The sequence below is a fragment of the Coregonus clupeaformis genome, chromosome 34 (assembly GCF_020615455.1).
Source record: "Coregonus clupeaformis isolate EN_2021a chromosome 34, ASM2061545v1, whole genome shotgun sequence".
Lineage (NCBI taxonomy): Eukaryota > Metazoa > Chordata > Actinopteri > Salmoniformes > Salmonidae > Coregonus > Coregonus clupeaformis.
The window spans coordinates 18,563,676-18,591,505 of record NC_059225.1 but is presented as its reverse complement, the minus strand read 5'-3'; the positions used below and the strand labels follow the sequence as shown (position 1 = coordinate 18,591,505).

Genomic DNA, 27,830 nt, shown 5'->3' with positions numbered 1-27,830 from the left:
CTTAAGTCATTCATTTAACCATTGTTCAAACAAACAACCATAACCAGTTCTCAATTAACCACTACTATATTATGGTAATAATAAAATAAATATTATTTGCGCAGTACAAAGACGGGCTGGAACACACCCATAGTGTGACAGACGTCGGGTGTGCGGGCTGCAACGCTGAGGAATGTATCCGTTGATAAAACCTTGGGTCGATAGGAAACTCTTGTTTAGATGAACTTGAGGTGTTGAGGAGAAAGTTTGTTCACTGGGAAAGGAATGCATTCAATCAGGTAGGTCAATTACTATTTATATTTGGAAAAACAAAGATGCTATGGTGGCAGTCATTTTCTCTTTCAGTAAACAGAACTATTTTATGTTATTTTTAATGTTATTTTCAAATTTGAAGTGTTATTACTGTTGTAACTATGAAACATTGAGCAAATTGTTGTTACCACTATAGGGTACTGATATTAAATTGCTATTAGACTAGTCCAGGGCTCTCCGACCCTGTTCCTGGAGTGCTAGAGTCACTCCAACCCTAATCTAGCACACCTGATTCTAATAACTAGCCGGTTGATAAACTGAACCAGGTCAGTTATAACTGGGGTTGGAGCAAAAACTTACAGGAGGGTAGCTCTCCAGGAACAGGGTTGGAGACCCATGGGCTAGTCTATATCATATTAAAGTAAATTAAAACAAAAACATATTTCTACTTCATAACACATTTTATTATTGGTTTTCACTAAAACAATATTATTTATCCAGTTTTGATAGCCGATCTATTGAATTATTTCCATCTATCTGTAATATTTAATCTAGTCTTATGCTCCATAGAAGATCATAATCTTTTTCACTTATCTACAGTTAATCATAAAACTAAGTATTTATATTTTATAATGTGGTTCCGTGCTTAAGCTGGTATTCTTACTAGTAGCTAGTTACTTCATTGACTTGCTGACATCTAAGTTAAATTGACATTCTGATTGTTGTCTGCTCTGGGTGTTAGAGTAATGTCGTGTGTCTTATGTGTGTAATATGTATGCTGTTGCGTTATGTTGTAATATCACTACATTTCCTGTCTCTGTAATAAGCTGTCTTACCACATCCCCGAAACGATTTCTACTGTGTTTAACTCTGTGTTGATTGACTGTGTTGATTGACTGTGTTGATTGACTGTGTTGATTGTGTATTTGACTCTCTTGCTGTGTGTATCTGACTCTGTCAGGAACTTCTTCTGTGGCCGCTGGTCATGTGACGTGCGTCTGGACGGTCAGACTGTCATCATCACAGGAGCTAACACTGGCATTGGCAAAGAGACAGCCAGGGACCTGGCCAAGAGAGGTAGAGAAAACACACACACAGTTTTGTATTGCTATCGTTGTGGGGACCAAATAATTGATTCCCATCCAAAATAATGTTTTCCCCAACGCCTCACCCTAAACCTAACTGTAACTCCTAACCCTAACCTTAATTCTAACCCTAACCCTATTTGTAACCCTAACCCTAAACCTAACCCCTAAGCCTAAAATAGCCTTTTTCCTTGTGGGGACCGGCAAAATGTCCCCACTTGTCCAAATGTTCCTTGTTTTACTATCCTTGTGAGCACTTCTGGTACCCACAAGGATATTTAAACAAACACACACACAAACACACGCACAAACACACAAGCCGAAGTCTACTCCCCTTCGCCGGTGATTGGTCAACAGTACTACTCCTAGTCGGAGTGGGAACTATGGACAAGATTCTTCAATTAAGTATTTGTTGTCATTCAACGAGACGACTAATTTTCATTCACATTTTTTCACTTGAGAAATGCTGCACCAAACATCTTAGTTCGATGTAAAATTGTGTGAAGAAGACCTCCTTGGCAAAAACGTCCAAATTAATTACAGATTTCTTGATTTATCTTAGATTAATTCGGACTATTTTGAGGAAGGCTATGTTGTTGCTATGGTGTCTCAAGAGGGACACATTTTTTATGTTTATTTTTTTAAAGCCATTTTCTTTTTTCTAAACCTAGTGTGTGGGCGCCTTTAGCCTAATGATATTCTCAGTAGCAGTCAATAAGGATCCAGGAGAGGTGAAGACAGAGAGGGCATTGTCAGAGTAGACCGTTAACCATCCGTCCTTTGCATGCGATGGGGCACGCACACACACACACACACACATGCATGCACACACACAGAGGGAGATTAAAGCTGGTTCTGTGTACGTGGTCTGATTTGTTCCGTTGGCTGCACTTGAAAAGCTCTGTGTGGAACCAACTTCCTCTTACAAAACACAACCGTTTGTGTTTGTGTGTGAGTGTGAATATGTGTGTGTATTGCAAGCATCGGGGCTCTGTTAAAAGACGTTATCAGAATGACGTTTCACTCATTCACGACTGAGGTTAGAGCTGGGAACGAAAGATTCATAACTGTCTGTCATTTTATTTCCTAAAGTAATTTGTTATATGAGGAAATATTGATCATACTTTACGATGTCAAGAAGTAGGCTAGAGGAAATAAATGAAAGAGAGTGGTTATATTAAATTATCAATGTAATTGTATAACCAATAGGGTAAATTGAGATTTGGTTGTCTTTTTTTAGACAGGCCGGGCCAAGACAAAGCCTTGCATGCATCACATTCTATTTCCTGGCTTACTGGAAAACAGTCTTTTACTTAAAGATCTGAAACTAGAATCCTCAAGTTACCTTCCTCTGTCCTTCAACTCACTTTTGTGTAATTTAAAATGTTGATGTATATTTTAATTTAACTCAATGAAAATTGCTGTGACGGTATAACAAAATAGAATCACTAAATGTGTTAATTATGTACTGTAAACAACAGCTAGATAAAAAAAAACTTTGCAGTGTCCAATGCACACATACACACACACTACTCACCCATGTGGAACAAATAAACGCTGTCAGCATAAAATCCCCCTGGATCATCACTGTGTGTGCGATTGGCTCAACTCAAACTCTACCTTTCCTCTTAATTGTTTGTTTATCGTTTGTGTTTTAATTTTGATTGGCTGCTCTGCCAGGGAATTTGGGAAACAATTCCGATTCCCACATCGGAGCAAAGAGAGGGGAACAAAAGCACTTTGATAGCTTCCAGACGGAACGCTCCCATGGAATAATGACGCTTTCTATTCCATAATTACTGGGCCACCACAGCTATTGTGTGTGTTTGTGTGAGCGTGTGTGTGTGTGTGTGTGTGTGTGTGTGTGTGTGCAAGCATGCGTGTGTGTGTGTGTGTGTGTGTGTGTGTGCAAGCATGCGTGTGTGTGTGTGTGTGTGTGTGTGTGTGTGTGTGTGTGTGCAAGCATGCGTGTGTGTGTGTGTGTGTGTGTGTGTGCAAGCATGCGTGTGTGTGTGTGTGTGTGTGTGTGTGTGTGTGTGCAAGCATGCGTGTGTGTGTGCGTGTACTCATAGAACCTCTCAGCAGGGCTGGGCTCATTAAAATAGGATAAGCAGTACATTGTTTGCCAAGTGAAGATGAGAAACACTGTGAAATGAACAGTTAAATATTCTGTAAACTGAGATATTAAGCTTGTGTTTTTAGAGATTTCTATGATATTTAGTTAAACTGTAGAGAACGACCATCCTATGATGTTCAGGGATTTTAAACACAAATGAACATCTTTCACATTTGTCCTCCCGTGTGCTATTAACCTTATGACCTGCCTATGTGTAACCTCTGACCTCTCTGAACCCCCTCTCAGGTGCTCGCATCATCATGGCGTGTAGAGACATGGAGAAGGCGGAGGGCGCCAGGAAAGAGATCACAGAAGATTGTGGAAATGAAAACATTGTCATTCACAAACTGGATCTGTCTGACACCAAGTCTATCAGAGAGTTCGCTGAGCTGATTAACAAAGGTATGTAACATTCAGGGTATAGGAATGGATGGATGGATGGATGGATGGATGGATAGATAGATAGCTGGAGGGAGGGAAAGCTTTTGCAGTGACTGTTTTTCTTGTGTTTGCAGAGGAGAAGCAAGTCAATATCCTGATCAACAACGCTGGCATCATGATGTGTCCCTACTCTAAGACCAAGGACGGCTTCGAGATGCAGTTTGGAGTCAACCACCTGGGTAAGATAAATCAATCAATCAACTTGTATTCATGTAGCCCCTTTCATAATGCATTTGCCATAAAATGCTGAGGTGCAACCAAAGCTTAAACCCTTCCCCATAGTAAGCTGGTAGTGGGAAGGGAAAAACCCCTAGACGATTCAACGTTCCATTACTTATTAAGCTATATACAGTGGGGAGAACAAGTATTTGATACACTGCCGATTTTGCAGGTTTTCCTACTTACAAAGCATGTAGAGGTCTGTAATTTTTATCATAGGTACACTTCAACTGTGAGAGACGGAATCTAAAACAAAAATCCAGAAAATCACATTGTATGATTTTTAAGTAAATAATTTGCATTTTATTGCATGACATAAGTATTTGATCGCCTACCAACCAGTAAGAATTCCGGCTCTCACAGACCTGTTAGTTTTTCTTTAAGAAGCCATCCTGTTCTCCACTCATTACCTGTATTAACTGCACCTGTTTGAACTTGTTACCTGTATAAAAGACACCTGTCCACACACTCAATCAAACAGACTCCAACCTCTCCACAATGGCCAAGACCAGAGAGCTGTGTAAGGACATCAGGGATACAATTGTAGACCTGCACAAGGCTGGGATGGGCTACAGGACAATAGGCAAGCAGCTTGGTGAGAAGGCAACAACTGTTGGCCCAATTATTAGAAAATTGAAGAAGTTCAAGATGACGGTCAATCACCCTCAGTCTGGGGCTCCATGCAAGATCTCACCTCGTGGGGCATCAATGATCATGAGGAAGGTGAGGGATCAGCCCAGAACTACACGGCAGGACCTGGTCAATGACCTGAAGAGAGCTGGGACCACAGTCTCAAAGAAAACCATTAGTAACACACTACACCGTCATGGATTTAAATCCTGCAGCGCACGCAAGGTCCCCCTGCTCAAGCCAGCGCATGTCCAGGCCCGTCTGAAGTTTGCCAATGACCATCTGGATGATCCAGAGGAGGAATGGGAGAAGGTCATGTGGTTTGATGAGACAAAAATATAGCTTTTTGGTCTAAACTCCACTCGCCGTGTTTGGAGGAAGAAGAAGGATGAGTACAACCCCAAGAACACCATCCCAACCGTGAAGCATGGAGGTGGAAACATCATTCTTTGGGGATGCTTTTCTGCAAAGGGGACAGGACGACTGCACCGTATTGAGGGGAGGATGGATGGGGCCATGTATCGCGAGATCTTGGCCAACAACCTCCTTCCCTCAGTAAGAGCATTGAAGATGGGTCGTGGCTGGGTCTTCCAGCATGACAACGACCCGAAACACACAGCCAGGGCAACTAAGGAGTGGCTCCGTAAGAAGTATCTCAAGGTCCAGGAGTGGCCTAGCCAGTCTCCAGACCTAAACCCAATAGAAAATCTTTGGAGGGAGCTGAAAGTCCGTATTGCCCAGCGACAGCCCCAAAACCTGAAGGATCTGGAGAAGGTCTGTATGGAGGAGTGGGCCAAAATCCCTGCTGCAGTGTGTGCAAACCTGGTCAAGACCTACAGGAAACGTATGATCTCTGTAATTGCAAACAAAGGTTTCTGTACCAAATATTAAGTTCTGCTTTTCTGATGTATCAAATACTTATGTCATGCAATAAAATGCAAATTAATTACTTAAAAATCATACAATGTGATTTTCTGGATTTTTGTTTTAGATTCAGTCTCTCACAGTTGAAGTGTACCTATGTTAAAAATTGCAGACCTCTATATGCTTTGTAAGTAGGAAAACCTGCAAAATCGGCAGTGTATCAAATACTTGTTCTCCCCACTCAAAAGTCAAAAGTTTGGACACACCTACTCATTCAAGGGTTTTTCTTTATTTGTAAAATGTTCTACATTGTAGAATAATAGTGAAGACATCAAAACCATGAAATAACACATATGGAATCATGTAGTAACTAAAAAAGTGTTAAACAAATCAAAATATATGTTATATTTGAGAGTCTTCAAATAGCCACCCTTTGCCTTGATGACAGCTTTGCACACTATTGGCATTCTCTCAACCAGCTTCATGAGGTAGTCACCTGGAATGCATTTCAATTAACAGGCGTGCCTTCTTAAAAGTTACTTTGTGGAATTTAATTTCCTTCTTAATGCGTTTGAGCCAATCAGTTGTGTTGTGACAAGGTAGGTGGGGTATACAGAAGGTAGCCCTATTTGGTAAAAGACCAAGTCCATATTATGCCAAGAACAGCTCAAATAAGCAAAGAGAAACGACAGTCCATCACTTCTTTAAGACATGAAGGTCAGTCAATCCAGAACATTTCAAGAACTTTGAAAGTTTCTTCAAGTACAGTCGCAAAAACCATCAAGCGCTATGATGAAACTGTCTCTCATGAGGACCGCCACAGGAATGGAAGACCCAGAGTTACCTCTGCTGCAGAGGATAAGTTCATTAGAGTTACCAGCCTCAGAAATTGCAGCCAAATGTGTCCTTTGGTCTGGAGTCCAAATTTGAGATTTTTGGTTCAAACCGCCATGTCTTTGTGAGACACGGTGTGGGTGAACGAATGATCTCCGCATGTGTATTTCCCACCGTAAAGCACGGAGGAGGAGGTGTTCTGGTGTGGGGGTGCTTTGCTGGTGACACTGTCTGTGATTTATTTAGAATTCAAGGCACACTTCACCAGCATGGCTACCACAGTATTCTGCAGTGATAAGCCATCCCATCTGGTTTGTGCTTAATGGGACTATCATTTGATTTTCAACAGGACAATGACCCACATGCCTCCAGGCTATGTAAGGGCTATTTTACCAAGAAGGAGAGTGATGGAGTGCTGCATCAGATGACCTGGCCTCCACAATCCCCCGACATCAACCCAATTGAGATGGTTTGGGATGAGTCGGATGACAGAATGAAGGAAAAGAAGCTGGTTGAGAGAATGCCGAGAGTGTGCAAAGCTGTCATCAAGGCAAAGAGTGGCTATTTGAAGAATCTCAAATATAAAATATATTTTGATTTGTTTAACACTTATTTGGTTACTACATAATTCCATATGTGTTATTTCATAGTTTTGATGTCTTCACTATTATTCTACAATGTAAAAATAAAGAAAAACCCCTGAATGGTAAGGGGTGTCCAAACTTTGACTGGTACTGTATGTATATATATATATATACAGTGGAGAAAAAAAGTATTTAGTCAGCCACCAATTGTGCAAGTTCTCCCACTTAAAAAGATGAGAGAGGCCTGTCATTTTCATCATAGGTACACGTCAACAATGACAGACAAAATTAGGAAAAAAAATTCCAGAAAATCACATTGTAGGATTTTTAATGAATTTATTTGCAAATTATGGTGGAAAATAAGTATTTGTTCAATAACAAAAGTTTCTCAATACTTTGTTATATACCCTTTGTTGGCAATGACACAGGTCAAACGTTTTCTGTAAGTCTTCACAAGGTTTTCACACACTGTTGCTGGTATTTTGGCCCATTCCTCCATGCAGATCTCCTCTAGAGCAGTGATGTTTTGGGGCTGTCGCTGGGCAACACGGACTTTCAACTCCCTCCAATGATTTTCTATGGGGTTGAGATCTGGAGACTGGCTAGGCCACTCCAGGACCTTGAAATGCTTCTTACGAAGCCACTCCTTCGTTGCCCGGGCGGTGTATTTGGGATCATTGTCATGCTGAAAGACCCAGCCACGTTTCATCTTCAATGCCCTTGCTGATGGAAGGTGGTTTTCACTCAAAATCTCACGATACATGGCCCCATTCATTCTTTCCTTTACACGGATCAGTCATCCTGGTCCCTTTGCAGAAAAACAGCCCCAAAGCATGATGTTTCCACCCCCATGCTTCACAGTAGGTATGGTGTTCTTTGGATGCAACTCAGCATTCTTTGTCCTCCAAACACGACGAGTTGAGTTTTTACCAAAAAGTTCTATTTTGGTTTCATCTGACCATATGACATTCTCCCAATCCTCTTCTGGATCATCCAAATGCACTCTAGCAAACTTCAGATGGGCCTGGACATGTACTGGCTTAAGCAGGGGGACACGTCTGGGCACTGCAGGATTTGAGTCCCTGGTGGCGTAGTGTGTTACTGATGGTAGGCTTTGTTACTTTGGTCCCAGCTCTCTGCAGGTCATTCACTAGGTCCCCCCGTGTGGTTCTGGGATTTTTGCTCACCGTTTTTGTGATCATTTTGACCCCACGGGGTGAGATCTTGCGTGGAGCCCCAGATCGAGGGAGATTATCAATGGTCTTGTATGTCTTCCATTTGCTAATAATTGCTCCCACAGTTGATTTCTTCAAACCAAGTTGCTTACCTATTGCATATTCAGTCTTCCCAGCCTGGTGCAGGTCTACAATTTTGTTTCTGGTGTCCTTTGACAGCTCTTTGGTCTTGGCCATAGTGGAGTTTGGAGTGTGACTGTTTGAGGTTGTGGACAGGTGTCTTTTATACTGATAACAAGTTCAAACAGGTGCCATTAATACAGGTAACGAGTGGAGGACAGAGGAGCCTCTTAAAGAAGAAGTTACAGGTCTGTGAGAGCCAGAAATCTTGCTTGTTTGTAGGTGACCAAATACTTATTTTCCACCATAATTTGCAAATAAATTCATTAAAACTCCTACAATGTAATTTTCTGGAGAAAAAAAATCTCAATTTGTCTGTCATAGTTGACGTGTACCTATGATGAAAATTACAGGCCTCTCTCATCTTTTTAAGTGGGAGAACTTGCACAATTGGTGGCTGACTAAATACTTTTTGCCCCACTGTATATATACACACACTAGGCCTACTCGTGTGTATCTGTGTTATCAGATTAGCTAGATTAAATCAGTGCAGGCATGTTCTTAAGCAGGCTAACATGGTATATTAGCCCCTATTTCCTTCCTAAATGGAGAACTAATTAGGGGCTACCTTACATGGCTGTAGTAATTGCTCTCTGTCTCCGGCAGTAAAGCTATTAGCAGTCACAGATTAGGACGGAAATTCAATCTGATTTGAATGGAAGTGAGTCTGTGACTTTTGCTGAAGTTCAGTTTCTGTAAAAACTGTTTGAATTCTCGCCATACATCCTTGGTCCGTAGATATACACACACTGATGAACTATTCATACTGAAGAGGACAGAATTAAGGACAGTTCATTCCCAGTCTTACAGATAACATAAACATTCTTATGCATGCACGCGCGCACACGCACACACACACACACACACACACACACACACACACACACACACACACACACACACACACACACACACACACACACACACACACACACACACACACACACACACACACACCCTGACAACATGCACATTTGCCAGAAAGAACGCACACACACAGCTCATTGATCCTTCCCTAACCTCTGACTTCCTGTAGGTCACTTCCTGATGACCAACCTGTTGTTGGACCTGATTAAGCGCTCGGCGCCAGCCCGCATCATTAACGTGTCGTCAGTGGCTCACACCTGGACCAGCATGAGACTGGACGACATCAACAGTGAGAAGAGCTACGACCAGGTCAAGGCCTATGGACAGAGCAAACTGGCCAATGTCCTCTGCACACGCTCACTGGCCAAACGACTGCAGGGTAAGAGCTGCACTCGACAGCCATGTCCGACAATGGCCGAACTGGAGAATGGGAGTTGACTCAAAAAATGTCCTCTTCCTCATAATCTCCACAGGATGTTTAATGTAGTCACCTCTGTGTGTGTGTGTGTATTAATAACAGGATGCTGTACTGTGTCCCACACATAGACTGCGTCCTGTTAAGATCCCTCATATAGACCATGTCATGTTTTCGCTCCAAAGCACCCTCCATGAACTCTGAAATGGACTTTGTTCATTTAGGCCACTGCATGTTAGTTTCTCCAACTTGAAGACTCTCTCAAACCTCCTCTGTTAGCTACTCAGAATTAGATGATCTATGGATAACCCTGTATACCTACAAACCTAAGATTGATCAAATATCTGACCCTGTAACAGTGGCTAGAAGCAACTTGTTCCTACTACTCATCATGACACGACTGAACGTCCAGTTTATGTGTGTTATGTGCAGGCACTGGTGTGAGTGTGTTCTCCCTCCATCCGGGCGTGGTCCAGTCAGAACTGTGGAGACACCTGAACAGTCCTGTCCAGGTAGCGGTCAAGGTGTTCCGGCCATTCACTAAGTCCGCTGTAGAGGGAGCTCAGACCTCCATATACTGTGCTGTGGAGCCAGGACTGGAGAAGGAGAGTGGAGGATACTACAGGTACACACACACACGCATGCACGCACATACTGTTAGATTTTGTGAAAGTGTAACTTACAGTGTTAATCAGGTAAGTTATTGTATACCTGCTCATTGACACTCATTGTGTTTGTGTGTGAACAGTGACTGTGCACCTGCGAGGTGCTCCAGGACAGCCTCTGATGACGACTTGGCCCAGAAACTGTGGGAGCTGAGCTGCAAGATGCTGGCCATCACCTGGGAGTAAACACACGACACTAGGCTGCATCTCAAATGGCACCCTATTCCTCATGTAGTGCACTGAATACATTCCGGATGTAGTGCACAACGTGGCTTTAGCCAACAGTAGGGCACTGTATGGCAAAAATGCTATTTGATATTTACCCAGTGTATTTCTACAGGTAGTATATTCTCACTATGTAGATTACAATGTGTAAAGAGCATTACTACTGTATGTGTGTATATATATACAGTGAGGGAAATAAGAATTTGATCCCCTGCTGATTTTGTACGTTTGCCCACTGACAAAGAAATGATCAGTCTATAATTTGAATGGTAGGTTTATTTGAACAGTGAGAGACAGAATAACAACAAAAAATTCCAGAAAAACGCATGTCAAAAATGTTATGAATTGAATTGCATTTTAATAAGGGAAATAAGTATTTGACCCCCTCTCAATCAGAAAAATGTCTGGCTCCCAGGTGTCTTTTATACAGGTAACGAGCTGAGATGAGGAGCACACTCTTAAAGGGAGTGCTCCTAATCTCAGTTCGTTACCTGTATAAAAGACACCTGTCCACAGAAACAATCAATCATTTACATTACAGTCATTTAGCAGACGCTCTTATCCAGAGTGACTTACAGTTAGTGAATACATTTTTTTTTTGATACTGGCCCCCCGTGGGAATCGAACCCACAACCCTGGCGTTGCAAACGCCATGCTCTATCAACTGAGCTACATCCCTGCCGGCCATTCCCTCCCCTACCCTGGACCAATTGTGCGCCGCCCATGAGTCTCCCAGTCACGGCCGGCTGCGACAGAGCCTGGATTCGAACCAGGATCTCTAGTGGCACAGTTAGCACTGCGATGCAGTGCCTTAGACCACTGCGCCACTCAGGAGACATATCAATCAATCAGATTCCAAACTCTCCACCATGGCCAAGACCAAAGAGCTCTCCAAGGATGTCAGGGACAAGATTGTAGACCTACACAAGGCTGGAATGGGCTACAAGACCATCGTCAAGCATCTTGGTGAGAAGGTGACAACAGTTGATGAGATTATTCGCAAATGGAAGAAACACAAAAGAACTGTCAATCTCCCTCGGCCTGGGGCTCCATGCAAGATCTCACCTCGTGGAGTTGCAATAATCATGAGAACGGTGAGGAATCAGCCCAGAACTACACGGGAGGATCTTGTCAATGATCTCAAGGCAGCTGGGACCATAGTCACCAAGAAAACAATTGGTAACACACTACGCCGGGAAGGACTGAAATCCTGCAGTGCCCGCAAGGTCCCCCTGCTCAAGAACGCACATATACAGGGCCGTCTGAAGTTTGCCAATGAACATCTGAATGATTCAGAGGAGAACTGGGTGAAAGTGTTGTGGTCAGATGAGACCAAAATCGAGCTCTTTGGCATCAACTCAACTCGCCGTGTTTGGAGGAGGAGGAATGCTGCCTATGACCCCAAGAACACCATCCCCACCGTCAAACATGGTGGTGGAAACATTATGCTTTGAAGGTGTTTTTCTGCTAAGGGGACAGGACAACTTCACCGCATCAAAGGGACGATGGATGGGGCCATGTACCGTCAAATGTTGGGTGAGAACCTCCTTCCCTCATCCAGGGCATTGAAAATGGGTCGTGGATGGGTATTCCAGCATGACAATGACCCAAAACACACGGCCAAGGCAACAAAGGAGTGGCTCAAGAAGAAGCACATTAAGGTCCTGGAGTGGCCTAGCCAGTCTCCAGACCTTAATTCCATAGAAAATCTGTGGAGGGAGCTGAAGGTTCGAGTTGCCAAACGTCAGCCTCGAAACATTAATGACTTGGAGAAGATCTGCAAAGAGGAGTGGGACAAAATCCCTCCTGAGACATGTGCAAACTTGGTGGCCAACTACAAGAAACGTCTGACCTCTGTGATTGCCAACAAGGGTTTTGCCACCAAGTACTAAGTCATGTTTTGCAGAGGGGTCAAATACTTATTTCCCTCATTAAAATGCAAATCAATTTATAACATTTTTGACATGCGTTTTTCTGGATTTTTGTTGATGTTATTCTGTCTCTCACTGTTCAAATAAACCTACCATTAAAATTATAGACTGATCATTTCTTTGTCAGTGGGCAAACGTACAAAATCAGCAGGGGATCAAATATTTTTTCCCCTCACTGTATATATATATATATATATATGTATATATATATACATACAGTTGAAGTCGGATACATTTAAGTTTTTCACAATTCCTGACATTTAATCCTAGTGAAAATTCCCTGTTTTAGGTCAGTTAGGATCACCACTTTATTTTAAGAATGTGAAATGTCAGAATAATAGTAGAGAGAATGATTTCTTTCAGCTTTTATTTCTTTCATCATATTCCCAGTGGGTCAGAAGTTTACATACACTCAATTAGTATTTGGTAGCATTCCCTTTAAATTGTTTAATTTGGGTCAAACGTTTCGGGTAGACTTCCACAAGCTTCCTACAATAAATTGGGTGAATGTTGGCCCATTCCCCCTGACAGAGCTGGTGTAACTGAGTCAGGTTTGTAGGCCTCCTTGCTCACACACGCTTTTTCAGTTCTGCCCACAAATGTTCTGTAGGATTGAAATCAGGGCTTTGTGATGGCCACTCCAATACCTTGACTTTGTTGTCCTTAAGCCATTTTGCCACAACTTTGGAAGTATGCCTGAGGTCATTGTCCATTTGGAAGGCACATTTGCGACCAAGCTTTAACTTCCTGACGTCTTGAGATGTTGCTTCAATATATCCACATAATTTTCCTTCCTCATGATGCCATCTATTTTGTGAAGTGCATCAGTCCCTCCAGCAGCAAAGCACCCCCACAGCATGATGCTGCCACCCCCGTGCTTCAGGGTTGGGATTATGTTCATCGGCTAGCAAGTACCCCCTTTTTCCTCCAAACATAACGATGGTCATTATGGCCAAACAGTTCTATTTTTGTTTCGTCAGACCAGAGGACATTTCTCAAAAAATTAAGATCTTTGTCCCCATGTGCAGTTGCAAACCGTAGTCTGGCTTTTTTATGGCGGTTTTGGAGCAGTGGCTTCTTCCTTGCTGAGCGGCTTTCAGGTTATGTCGATATAGGACTCGTTTTACTGTGGATATAGATACTTTTGTACCTGTTTCCTCCAGCATCTTCACAAGGTCCTCTGCTGTTGTTCTGGGATTGATTTGCACTTTTCGCACCAAAGTACGTTCATCTCTAGGAAACAGAACGCGTCTCCTTCCTGAGCGGTATGACGGCTGCGTGGTTCCATGGTGTTTATACTTGCGTACTATTGTTTGTAGAGATGAAAGGGGTACCTTCAGGCATTTGGAAATTGCTCCCAAGGATGAACCAGACTTGTGGAGGTCTACAAATTGTTTTCTGAGGTCTTGGCTGATTTCATTTGATTTTCCCATGATGTCAAGCAAAGAAGTTTGAAGTTAGGCCTTGAAATACATCCACAGGTACACCTCCAATTGACTCAAATGATGTCAATTAGCCTATCAGAAGCTTCTAAGGCCATGACATCATTTTCTGGAATTTTCCAAGCTGTTTAAAGGCACATTCAACTTAGTGTATGTAAATTTCTGACCCACTGGAATTGTGATACAGTGAATTATAAGTGAAATAATCTGTCTGTAAACAATTGTTGGTTGGAAAACGTACTTGTGTCATGCACAAAGTAGATGTCCTAACCGACTTGCCAAAACTATAGTTTAACAAGAAATTTGTGGAGTGGTTGAAAAACGAGTTTAAATGACTCCAACCTAAGTGTATGTAAACTTCCGACTTCAACTGTATATTATAGTGTTACTGTAGCTGTATTTAAACCATGAGTAGCTATACTTTCATAAACAGACAGAAAAACAGATTTGTTGAGGACTGAATAAAGACAATGGTTGTGACTCGTGTCTCAAATCCTGTTCCCCATATAGTGGCCAGCTTTTGGCCCGAGCCCTGTGTAGACGGAGATGTCCTGTTTCAAAACTCCGAAAATACATCCTTTCTGTTCCTCCCTTTTCAGACATGAAGGCTGCATTTACAATTACTAGCAAAAGAGCTGATTTGATTAGCCAATTACGGGGAAAATATTCAGAATTGGGCTGTCTGTTTAAACGCAGCCTAAGGGTTCAATTCAATGTGTAGCGCAGAAGATCAGCGTTACAGCGGGATTCACCTTTAAAGGCAATTTTTCCGCGTTCGCAGAGACTGCATTCACGGAAAAACGCTGAATATGTCGGCTCAATCGGAAATTACCTTTCAATTTAAACTGCGCTACAATGCAGATCTTCCGCGCTACGGATTGAATCGAGCCCTTAGGCTGTGTTAACACAGACAGCCCAATTCTGTTATTTTGCCCAGTTACTGGCAAAAGAGCTGATCTGATCGGTCAAAAGACTTAGTGAATAAAAGATCAGAATTGGTCTGCCTGTGGTAGACGCAGCCTATGTTAGATGGCATTGGATTTCATTTTGTAGCACATATTATTAAAGGTATTGTATCAATATGTTGTAGCCTATGGCATTGTATTAGACGGCATTGTATTTTTACAGTAAAAGTACAATCTGTTAGAATTATTTGTAACAATGTGATGTATATTTTTGTAATAGCTGGATGCACTCTTGCATTTTGGAAGTGGTTATATTCCTATCTTCTATGGCTGCGTTTAGACAGGCAGCTCAATTCTGATATTTTTTTAACTAATTGGTCTTTTGCCCAATCAAATCAGCTCGGAAAAATATCTGATGTGAAAAGATCTGATATGACTGGTCAAAAGACCAACTACTGGAAAAAATATCAGAATTGAACGCAGCCTATTTCATAAGGGTGGTGTTCTTGCTTGAGATCTGCACGCTGAACTCTGTCGAAGTTACACACACTTATTTCTACGGTCTTTCTGAATGGCCTGTAACAGAAGAATACTATGACAAATGACAAACCATATTCAACCACTTAGAGAAAAAGTTGTTTATAGAGAGTGACAGTTGAACTGTAGGCCTACCACTGTTATCAGGCAGGATTAGGCCTGGCTACACGTATGGTGGAATTTGCCTTTGTACCCCCGGGCCTGAGTGTTTAAGCTTAGCCCGGGACATTAATGAGTGAGTTTATGGACTGCCCACACACATACTCACTGTCACGCCCTGGCTCTGGGGACACTGTTATGTTGAGCCAGGGTGTGTAGATCTATGTATTCTATTTCTATGTTGGCCTGAGTGACTCCCAATCAGAGGCAACGAGTGTCAGCTGGGGCTGGTTGTCTCTGATTGGGAGCCATATTTAAACTGTCTGTTTTCCCGTTGTGTTTGTGGGTTCTTGTTCGTGTTGGTTTGTGTTAGACCGTGAACTGTCACGTTATCGTTTTGTTGTTTTGATCGTGTTCATAAATAAAGAGTATGTTCGTCTGCAACGCTGCGCCTTGGTCCTCATCTGTTCCCGACGATCGTGACAGAAGAACCCACCAAAACTGGACCAAGCAGCGTGTCCAGGAGCCATCGCCAGGGGAATCGCTAGCAGATCTCCGTGGCAACCTCGACTGGGTCAAGCCTAGTGAGGAGCAGAGAGGGTGGACTTGGGAACAGTTGAGGAAGAGCTTCGACTGGGTCAAGCCAAATGAGGAGCTGAATGGCGGGAGTTGGAAGCAGAAGAGCGAGAGTTGGGCGAGAACTATAGAGGCCTGGCCCACGGGGAAGAGAGACCCCCAGAAAAATTTTAGGGGGGGGCTCACGACGTCGGGGCAGCAGGAGGCCGCGATAGAGCGGTCCAGCGGGTTGGCAGAGGAGGCCGCCAGGTTACGGGGGCCACTGGTCGAAGAGGGGATGGAAGGTGTAGAGGCACGGCGAGAGGTACTGGGGTGTGTTACCAGTCCGGTCCGGCCCGTTCCAGATCCCGGTGTAGGGCCAGTGGTGTGTGTCCCCAGTACGGTCCGGTCTGTTCCTGCTCCTCGCACCAAGCCTACGGTGCGCGTCGCCAGCCCGGCCCGGCCTGCTCCTGCCCCTCGCACCAAGCCTACGGTGCGCTTCACCAGCCCGGCCCGGCCTGTTCCTGCTCCCCGCACCAAGCCTATGGTGCGCGTCGCCAGCCCGGTCCGGCCTGTTCCTGCCACTCGCACCAAGCCAGGGGTGCGCATCGTCAGCCCGGTCCGGTCCGCTCCTGCTTCCCGCACCAAGCCAATGGTGCGCGTCGCCAGCCCGGTTCGGCCCGCTCCTGCTCCTCACACCAAGCCAGTGGTGTGGGTCGTCAGTCCAGCACGGCCCGTGCCTGTTCTCCACACCAAGCCAGTGGTGGGCGTCGTCAGTCCGGCACGGCCCGTGCCTGTTCCACTGGTGCCTGGTCCGGCACCGGTCAGATGCGTTACGCCGGAGCTAGAGCAATCCGCTCCATCAGTGTGCAGTCCAGCTCCGGTCAGCGGGGCCAGACCGGACCAGGGGTACTTTGGGGGGTTGGAGAGGGAGTGGGGATCAGGCCCGGAGCCGGATCCGCCGCCAAGGCGGAGTGCCCACCCGGTCCCTCCCCTGTGGTATTTAGTTGGCGCGGTCGGAGTCCGCGCCTTTAGGGGGGGGTACTGTCACGCCCTGGCTCGGGGGACACTGTTATGTTGAGCCAGGGTGTGTAGATCTATGTATTCTATTTCTATGTTGGCCTGAGTGACTCCCAATCAGAGGCAACGAGTGTCAGCTGGGGCTGGTTGTCTCTGATTGGGAGCCATATTTAAACTGTCTGTTTTCCCGTTGTGTTTGTGGGTTCTTGTTCGTGTTGGTTTGTGTTAGACTGTGAACTGTCACGTTATCGTTTTGTTGTTTTGATCGTGTTCATAAATAAAGAGTATGTTCGTCTGCAACGCTGCGCCTTGGTCCTCATCTGTTCCCGACGATCGTGACACTCACATACAGGTATGTACGCACTCACACACATGCACACATAGAAACACACACACACACATCCCATGATGATCAATCCCATGATGAAGTTTTGATGCATGAAAATCACCCCTGGGTGGTCTTTCTCATAAAAAAAGAAAAACTACAAAATTGGAATGTGTATGATTTTATTTTTAAAAAATTGTCATTTAGCAGCCACTCTTATCCAGAGCAATTTACAGTAGTGAGTGCATACATTTTCATATTTTGTTTGTACTGGTCCCCCGTGAGACGTGAACCCACAACCCAGGTGTTGCAAGTTCCATGCTCTACCAACTGAGCCACATGGGTGTTATTGTCAGTGTTATTGAATGTTGAGTGTAATAAACGATAAATTAACAATTGATCATCTCTTATCAATGACTAATCTCGGTTAACCCAGAAGTAAAATCTTGCGTAATTTGTTCAGCTGCGTGATTAACTTCTGGGTCTATACGTGTTAGAAATGGAGAGTTCCGGGGGATTGTGAAGTCTCCAGCCTCGCAAAAGGAAACTCTCAGCCAAATCCATCAACTGATTTCCTGGTCCTCACTCTATGCAAATTGCTTGACAGCTATTGTTTCAAAATAATATAAATGTATTTATTTAAAAACTGTAATATCATATGTTTCACAGTGAACAAGAACATGGATAACATATAGTTAGCTGGGTTTTCCGTGCATCAGCAATACAGAACAGCAACCTCTGGTAAGATCAAGGGAGATGGGTTGTATGTCTTTGTCAACAGCAGCTGGTTGCCGATCGCTAATATTAAGGAAGTCTCAAGGTTTTGCTTGCCTGAGATAGAGGAGAGATGAGAGAGGAGAGGAGATGAGAGAGGAGAGAGAGAGAAATCTCAGTAACAAAAATAATAGTGTGCCAAAAAAGGTCCAGTTGCCAGGACCACAAATACAAATTCCATCTAGACACCGTTGCACAAAAAACTGTACATACCTCGGCCTAAACATCAGCGCCACAGGTAACTTCCACAAAGCTGTGAATGATCTGAGAGACAAGGCAAGAAGGGCCTTCTATGCCATCAAAAGGAACATAAAATTTGACATACCAATTAGGATCTGGCTAAACATACTTGAATCAGTTATAGAACCCATTGCCCTTTATGGTTGTGAGGTCTGGGGTCCGCTTACCAACCAAGAATTCACAAAATGGGACAAACACTAAATTGAGACTCTGCATGCAGAATTCTGCAAAAATATCCTCTGTGTACAACTTAAACACCAAATAATGCATGCAGAGCAGAATTAGGCCGATACCTGCTAATGATCAAAATCCAGAAAAGAGCCATTCAATTCTACAACCACCTAAAAGGAAGTGATTCCCAAACCTTCCATAACAAAGCCATCGCCTACAGAGAGATTAACTTGGAGAAGAGTCCCCTAAGCAAGCTGGTCCTGGGGCTCTGTTCACAAACACAAACAGACCCCACAGAGCCCCAGGACAGCAACACAATTAGACCCAACCAAATAACCAAAAGATAATTACTTGACACATTGGAAAGAATTAACAAAAAAACAGAGCAAACTAGAATGCTATTTGGTCCTAAACAGAGAGTACACAGTGGCAGAATACCTGACCACTGTGACTGACCCAAACATAAGGAAAACTTTGACTATGTACAGACTCAGTGAGCATAGCCTTGCTATTGAGAAAGGCCGCCGTAGGCAGACCTGGCTCTCAAGAGAAGACAGGCTATGTGCACACTGCCCACAAAATGAGGTGGAAACTGAGCTGCACTTCCTAACCTCCTGCCAAATGTATGACCATATTAGAGACACATATTTCCCTCAGATTACACACACCCACAAAGAACTCGAAAAAAAAAACACTGTTTGGAAAGGATGTAGCCCTGGGTAGATTTAGGCTATGCCATGTTGTCTTCAGGAGATGTTTTGTTTAATATATTTATTTCACATTAGCTGATGCAAGTCAGTGGAACAATTCCTATTCCATATGATGGGCTAACATATTATAGGATCATTTGTGTGGTTGTCTGCAAAAACAGTACTGTATTCCTCATTCTTCTTCTATTTTTCCACTTCTTCCCAATGTTGCTGGTGTAACTATTTGAAATCTAATATGCCTACTTGTGTCTTTGGAAATAAATCCCAAGAGGCTATGCAAGGTAGTCTATGTCATGGACATGTTGATTTTAAGTCATGAGAATAGGCTACATTGAAATGCCTCTTCCCTCAATTATTTTGTCATTTTAGTAGTGTGCACAAGACTCTAAATAGCTCATAAACACAAAAGATCTTGCCTATGCAGGCCTACTGTAAGATGACAAGTGTCTGCAACTAGTCAGCCTCAACCACCTTTAGATGTTTTTTGAAGGTGGGGTGACAAATAAATGAATTGTTATAGCATGAACATTTTCAAAACCCCTGCACTTGGAAACCCTATTTTAAAGGGATAGTTGACCCACATCATTTATTTCTATTTTATTTATTTATTTCTAAATAAAAATTATTAGTAGATCTTATCTCTCAATGTTCATCTCAAAGTGCACCAGATCGATGCATTTAGCTGTTCAAATTCAAAAAATGTTCTTCTGGCGAGGATCCCTCCAGACCAATAGGAGCTCAACGCATCATCATTCTGCTCTCGCGCCTGAGGGGGGACAGAGGAACACAAGGACTCATCAGCCTTAGACACAACGCAGTACAGTAGCATACAGTGCCTTGCAAAAGTATTCATCCCCCTTGGTGTTTTTCCTATTTTGTTGCATTACAACCTGTAATTTAAATGGATTTTTATTTGGATTTCATGTAATGGACATACACAAAATAGCCCAAATTGGTGAATTGAAATGCAAAAAATTACTTGTTTCAAAAGATTCTTAAAAATAAATAACGAAAAAGTGGTGTGTGCATATGTATTCACCCCCTTTGCTATGAAGCCCCTAAATAAGATCTGGTGCAACCAGTTACCTTCAGAAGTCACATAATTAGTTAAATAAAGTCCACCTGTGTGCAATCTAAGTGTCACATGATCTCAGTATATATATACACCTGTTTTGATAGGCCCCAGAGTCGGCAACACCACTAAGCAAGGGGCACCACCAAGCAAGCGGCACCATGAAGACCAAGGAGCTCTCCAAACAGGTCAGGGACAAAGTTGTGGAGAAGTACAGATCAGGGTTGGGTTATAAAAAAAATATCCGAAACTTTGAACATCCCACGGAGCACCATTAAATCCATTATAAAATTTTTTAAAGAATATGGCACCACAACAAACCTGCGAAGAGAGGGCCGCCCACCAAAACACACGGACCAGGCAAGGAGGGCATTAATCAGAGAGGCAACAAAGAGACCAAAGATAACCCTGAAGGAGCTGCAAAGCTCCACAGCGGAGATTGGAGTATCTGTCCATAGGACCACTTTAAGCCGTTAACTCCACAGAGCTGGGCTTTATGAAAGTGGCCAGAAAAAACTCTGGTCAGATTGAGCTTTTTGGCCATCAAGGAAAATGCTATGTCTGGCGCAAACCCAACACTTTGTAGCATGGTGGTGGCAGCATCATGCTGTGGGGATGTTTTCCATCGGCAGGGACTGGGAAACTGGTCAGAATTGAAGGAATGATGGCGCTAAATACAGGGAAATTCTTGAGGGAAACCTTTTTCAGTCTTACAGAGATTTGAGACTGGGACTGAGGTTCACCTTCCAGCAGGACAATGACCCTAAGCATACTGCTAAAGCAACACCCGAGTGGTTTAAGGGGAAACATATAAATGTCTTGGAATGGCCTAGTCAAAGCCCAGACCTCAATCCAATTGAGAATCTGTGGTATGACTTAAAGATTGCTGTACACCAACGGAACCCATCCAACTTGAAGGAGCTGGAGCAGTTTTGCCTTGAAGAATGGGCAGAAATCCCAGTGGCTAGATGTGCATAGCTTATAGAGACATACCCCAAGAGACTTGCAGCTTTAATTGCTGCAAAAGGTGGCTCTACAAAGTATTGAATTTGGGGAGGGGAATAGTTATGCACGCTCAAGTTTTCTGTTTTTTTTGTTTTACTTGTTGTTTGTTTCACAAAGAAAAATATTTTGTATCTTCAAAGTGGTAGGCATGTTGTGTAGATCAAATGATACAAACCCCAAAAAAATCCATTTTAATTCCAGGTTGTAAGGCAACAAAATAGGAAAAATGCCAAGGGGGGTGAATACTTTCGCAAGCCACTGTACATCCAGGGGAGGGAGTTGTCTGACTGACACTAGTCAGGTCAATGGGGTTCAATGGGCTTTTTTTAAGCAGTGGGTGGGGAACAGAGGAGGCTATTGGGAGGAGCTATAGGAGGACGGGCTAATTGTAATGTCTTGAATGGAATCAATGGAATGGTACCAAACACACAGAAACAACGTGTTTGACTCGGTTCCACTGATTCCATTCCACATGCTACCCATCCGAAACAGTTAGAAACAGTTTGTGCATATGTTATGACGACATTTTGTGACATTGTGGTCTTCGGCAAGGTTTTTTCCGGCTGTTCGTGTACATACATTTTTTTTCTCTAGGCAAGTCGAAGTCGGTAGCCGAAGTCTACACCCCTTTGTTGGTGATTAGTCAACAGTAGTGATTCTTCAATGAAGTGTTTGTTGTCATTCAACCAGAGAGGCACATTTTTTCACTTGAGGAATTGTGCACCAAAAATATTGCAACTAAGATCTCCTCGGCAATTTTAGAGTTATCTTTGATTAATTCTGACTATTTTGAGGAAGTCATCATACTGGATACAGCGTCTCAAAATGGACAAACATAGCTGGACCTACCTAACTGGCCGGGCGGCCGGACCTACCTACCTGGCAGGCCGGCCAGACCTACCTGCCCGGGCCGGCCGGATATACAGTGAATTTGGAAGGTATTCAGACCCCTTCACTTTTTCCACATTTTGTTACATTACAAACTCATTCTTAAAAAAAAAATTCCCCTCATCAATCTACACACAATACCCCATAATGACAAAGCAAAAACAGGTTTTTAGACATTTCTGCAAGTATTCAGACCCTGTAATCAAATCAAATCAAATTTTATTTGCCACATGCGCCGAATACAACAGATGTAGACATTACCGTGAAATGCTTACTTACAGCCCTTAACCAACAATGCATTCATTTTTTTTTATAAAAAAGTACAATAAAACAACAACAACAAAAAAGTGTTGAGAAAAAATGAGCAGAAGTAAAATAAAATAACAGTAGGGAGACTATATACAGGGGGGTACCGGTACAGAGTCAATGTGCGGGGGCACCGGCTAGTTGAGGTAGTTGAGGTAATATGTACATGTGGGTAGAGTTAAAGTGACTATGCATAAATAATTAACAGAGTAGCAGCAGCGTAAAAAGATGGGGTGGGGGTGGGGGGCAGTGCAAATAGTCCGGGTAGCCATGATTAGCTGTTCAGGAGTCTTATGGCTTGGGGGTAGAAGCTGTTGAGAAGCCTTTTGGACCTAGACTTGGCGCTCCGGTACCGCTTGCCGTGCGGTAGCAGAGAGAACAGTCTATGACTAGGGAGGCTGGAGTCTTTGACAATTTTGAGGGCCTTCCTCTGACACCGCCTGGTATAGAGGTCCTGGATGGCAGGAAGCTTGGCCCCAGTGATGTACTGGGCCGTACACACTACCCTCTGTAGTGCCTTGCGGTCGGAGGCCGAGCAGTTGCCATACCAGGCGGTGATGCAACCAGTCAGGATGCTCTCGATGGTGCAGCTGTATAACTTTTTGAGAAATCAGTACTTTGTTGAAGCACCTTTGGCAACGATTACAGCCTTGAATATTTTTGGGTATAACGATACAATCTTGGCACACCTGTATTTAGGGAGTTTCTCTCATTCCTCTCTGCAGATCCTCTCAAGCTCTGTCAGGTTGAATGGGGAGCGTTGCTGCACAGCTATTTTTAGGTCTCTCCAGAGATGTTCGATCAGGTTCAAGTCCAGGCTCTGGCTGGCCACTCAAGAACATTCAGAGACTTGTTCCGAAGCCATTCCTGCGTTGTCTTGGCTGTGTGCTTAGGGTCGTTGTCCTGTTAGAAGGTGAATCTTCGCCCCAGTCTGAAGTCCTGAGCGTTCTGGAGCAGGTTTTCATCAAGGATCTCTGTACTTTGCTCCGTTTATCTTTGCCTTGATCCTGACTAGTCTCCCAGTCCCTGCCGCTGAAAAACATCCCCACAGCATGGTGCTGCCAGGTTTCTTCTAGATGTGACGCTTGGCATTCAGGCCAAAGAGTCTTGGTTTCATCAGACCAGAGAATCTTGTTTCTCATGGTCTGTGAGTCTTTAAGTGCCTTTTGGCAAACTCCAAGCGGCCTGTCATGTGCCTTTTACTGAGGAGTGGCTTCCATCTGGCCACTCTACTATAAAGGTCTGATTGGTGGAGTGCTGCAGAGATGGTTGTCCTTCTGGAAGGTTCTCCCATCTCCACAGAGGAATTTTAGAGCTCTGTCAGAGTGATCGGGACCAACCGACCTGGCCAGCCGGGCCTATCTACCTGGCAGGCCGGCCTGATGGACCTACCTACCTGGCCAGCAGATCTGTCCCATCTGGCCGGCCGACTGGACCTATATGGCCGGTTGACTGGACCTATCTGGCCGGCTGACTGGTCCTATCTGGCCGGCTGACTGGTCCTATCTGGCCGGCTGACTGGTCCTATCTGGCTGGCTGACTGGTCCTTTCAGGCCGGTCGACTGGTCCTCTCTGGCCGGCCGACTGGTTCCATCTGGCCATCAGGCAGACCGGTCCCATCTGGTCGGCCGACAGGACCTATCTGGCCGGCCGACAGGTCCTTTCAGACTGTTCGACTGGTCCTATCTGGCCGGCCGACTGGTACTATCTGGCCATCCGGCAGACTGGACCTGTCTGGCCGGCCAACTGCACCTATCTGGCAGGCCAACTGGATCTATCTGGCCGGCCGACTTGCCCTATCTGGCAGGCCGACTGGTCGTATCTGGCAGGCCGACTGGACCTATCTAGCCGGCCGACTGGACCTATCTAGCCGGCCAACTGGTCCTATCTGGCCGGCCGACTGTTCCTATCTGGCCGGACGGTTGGTACTATCTGTCTTGCCGGCCAACTGGTCCCATCTGGCTGGTGGCAACCCTATCTGGCCGGTTGGACCTATCTGGCTGATCCTACAGTGGCTTGCAAAAGTATTCACCCCTCTTGGCATTTTTCATATTTTGTTGCCTTACAACCTGGAATTAAAATGGATTTTTGGGGGGTTTGTACCTATCTGGCCGGCCAACTGGTACTATCTGGCCAGCCGGCTGACTGGTTCCACCTGGCCTTCCGGGCCGACCAGTACTATCTTGCTGGCAGACCGGTCCCATCTGGCTGGCCGACTGGAACTATCTGGCAAGACGACCGGTCCCATCTGGCCGGCCAACCGGTACTATCTCACCAACCGACTGGACCTATCTGGCAGGCCGACTTGTCCTATCTTGCCAGCTGACTGGGCCTATCTGGCCGGCCGACTGGACCTATCTGTCTGGCTGACCGGTCCTATCTGGCCGGCTGGCGACTGGTCCTATCTGGCCGGCCAGCCAACTGGACCTATCTGGCCGGCCGACTGGATCCATCTGGCCAGCCGACTGGAACTATCTGCCAAGACGACCGGGCCCATCTGGCCGGCCAACCGGTACTATCTCGCCAGCCGACTGGACCTATCTGGCAGGCCGACTTGTCCTATCTTGCCAGCTGACCGGTCCTATCTGGCCGGCCGGCCGACTGGTCCAATCTGGCCGGCCAGCCAACTGGACCTATCTGGCCGGCCGACTGGTACTATCTGAACAGCCGACTTGTCCCATCTGGCTAGCCGACTGGTACTATCTGAATGGCCGACTGGACCTATCTAGCCGGCCGACTGGACCTTTCTGACCAGTCAACTGGTCCTATCTGGCCGGCCAGCTAGTCCTATCTTGCATGCCAGCCGGCCGACTGGATCGATCTGGCAAGCCGACTGGTCCATCTAGCAGGCTGACTGGTCCCATCTGGCCGGCCGACTGGTACTATCTGAAAGGCAGACTGATCCCATCTGGCAGGCCGACTGGTCCGGCCGACTGGACCTATCTGGCTGGCCGACTGGTCCCATCTGGCTGGCCGACTGGAACTATCTGGCAAGACGACCGGTCCCATCTGGCCGGCCAACCGGTACTATCTCGCCAGCCGACTGGACCTATCTGGCAGGCCGACTTGTCCTATCTTGCCAGCTGACTGGGCCTATCTGGCCGGCCGACTGGACCTATCTGGCCGGCTGTCCGACTGGTCCTATCTGGCCGGCCAGCCAACTGGACCTACAGTGGGGGGAAAATGTATTTAGTCAGCCACCAATTGTGCAAGTTCTCCCACTTAAAAAGATGAGAGAGGCCTGTAATTTTCATCATAGGTACACGTCAACTATGACAGACAAATTGAGATTTTTTTTCTCCAGAAAATCACATTGTAGGAGTTTTAATGAATTTATTTGCAAATTATGGTGGAAAATAAGTATTTGGTCACCTACAAACAAGCAAGATTTCTGGCTCTCACAGACCTGTAACTTCTTCTTTAAGAGGCTCCTCTGTCCTCCACTCGTTACCTGCATTAATGGCACCTGTTTGAACTTGTTATCAGTATAAAAGACACCTGTCCACAACCTCAAACAGTCACACTCCAAACTCCACTATGGCCAAGACCAAAGAGCTGTCAAAGGACACCAGAAACAAAATTGTAGACATGCACCAGGCTGGGAAGACTGAATCTGCAATAGGTAAGCAGCTTGGTTTGAAGAAATCAACTGTGTGAGCAATTATTAGGAAATGGAAGACATACAAGACCACTGATAATCTCCCTCGATCTGGGGCTCCACGCAAGATCTCACCCCGAGGGGTCAAAATGATCACAAGAACGGTGAGCAAAAATCCCAGAACCACACGGGGGGACCTAGTGAATGACCTGCAGAGAGCTGGGACCAAAGTAACAAAGCCTACCATCAGTAACACACTACGCCGCCAGGGACTCAAATCCTGCATTGCCCAGACGTGTCCCCCTGCTTAAGCCAGTACATGTCCAGGCCCGTCTGAAGTTTGCTAGAGTGCATTTGGATGATCCAGAAGAGGATTGGGAGAATGTCATATGGTCAGATGAAACCAAAATATAACTTTTTGGTAAAAACTCAACTCGTCGAGTTTGGAGGACAAAGAATGCTGAGTTGCATCCAAATAACACCATACCTACTGTGAAGCATGGGTGTGGAAACATCATGCTTTGGGGCTGTTTTTCTGCAAAGGGACCAGGACGACTGATCCGTGTAAAGGAAAGAATGAATGGGGCCATGTATCGTGAGATTTTGAGTGAAAACCTCCTTCCATCAGCAAGGGCATTGAAGATGAAACGTGACTGGGTCTTTCAGCATGACAATGATCCCAAACACACCGCCCGGGCAACGAAGGAGTGGCTTCGTAAGAAGCATTTCAAGGTCCTGGAGTGGCCTAGCCAGTCTCCAGATCTCAACCCCATAGAAAATCTTTGGAGGGAGTTGAAAGTCCGTGTTGCCCAGCGACAGCCCCAAAACATCACTGCTCTAGAGGAGATCTGCATGGAGGAATGGGCCAAAATACCAGCAACAGTGTGTGAAAACCTTGTGAAGACTTACAGAAAACGTTTGACCTGTGTCATTGCCAACAAAGGGTATATAACAAAGTATTGAGAAACTTTTGTTATTGACCAAATACTTATTTTCCACCATAATTTGCAAATAAATTCATTAAAAATCCTACAATGTGATTTTCTGGAGAAAAAAAAATCTCATTTTGTCTGTCATAGTTGACGTGTACCTATGATGAAAATTACAGGCCTCTCTCATCTTTTTAAGCGGGAGAACTTGCACAATTGGTGGCTGACTAAATACTTTTTTTCCCCACTGTATCTGGCCGGCCGACTGGATCCATCTGGCCAGCCGACTGGAACTATCTGCCAAGACGATCGGTCCCATCTGGCCGGCCAACCGGTACTATCTCGCCAGCCGACTGGACCTATCTGGCAGGCTGACTTGTCCTATCTTGCCAGCTGACTGGGCCTATCTGGCCGGCCGACTGGACCTATCTGGCCAGCCGACTGGTCCCATTTGGCAGGCCGACTGATCCCATCTGGCCGGCTGACTGGTACTATCTGAACGGCCGACTTGTCCCATCTGGCTAGCCGACTGGTACTATCTGAACGGCCGACTGGACCTATCTGACCAGTCAACTGGTCCTATCTGGCCGGCCAGCTAGTCCTATCTTGCATGCCAGCCGGCCGACTGGATCGATCTGGCAAGCCGACTGGTCCATCTAGCAGGCTGACTGGTCCCATCTGGCCGGCCAACTGGTACTATCTGAAAGGCCGACTGATCCCATCTGGCAGGCCGACTGGTCCGACCGACTGGACCTATCTTGCTGGCCGACT

The 27,830-nt window shown here is 45.0% G+C and overlaps 1 protein-coding gene across 1 annotated transcript; it reads left to right on the top strand.

Moving 5' to 3' along the window:
• Positions 1 to 171: 171 nt before the first annotated feature.
• Positions 172 to 10,779, top strand: zgc:112332 (uncharacterized protein LOC553712 homolog). The gene is made up of 7 exons (XM_041861643.2): positions 172 to 278; positions 1,214 to 1,329; positions 3,700 to 3,855; positions 3,969 to 4,073; positions 9,417 to 9,626; positions 10,095 to 10,287; positions 10,411 to 10,779. Exons 1-7 carry the CDS (start codon positions 265 to 267, stop codon positions 10,511 to 10,513), a joined length of 897 nt encoding a protein of 298 aa, XP_041717577.1. The 5' UTR covers positions 172 to 264; the 3' UTR covers positions 10,514 to 10,779.
• The last annotated feature ends 17,051 nt before the right edge of the window (positions 10,780 to 27,830 follow it).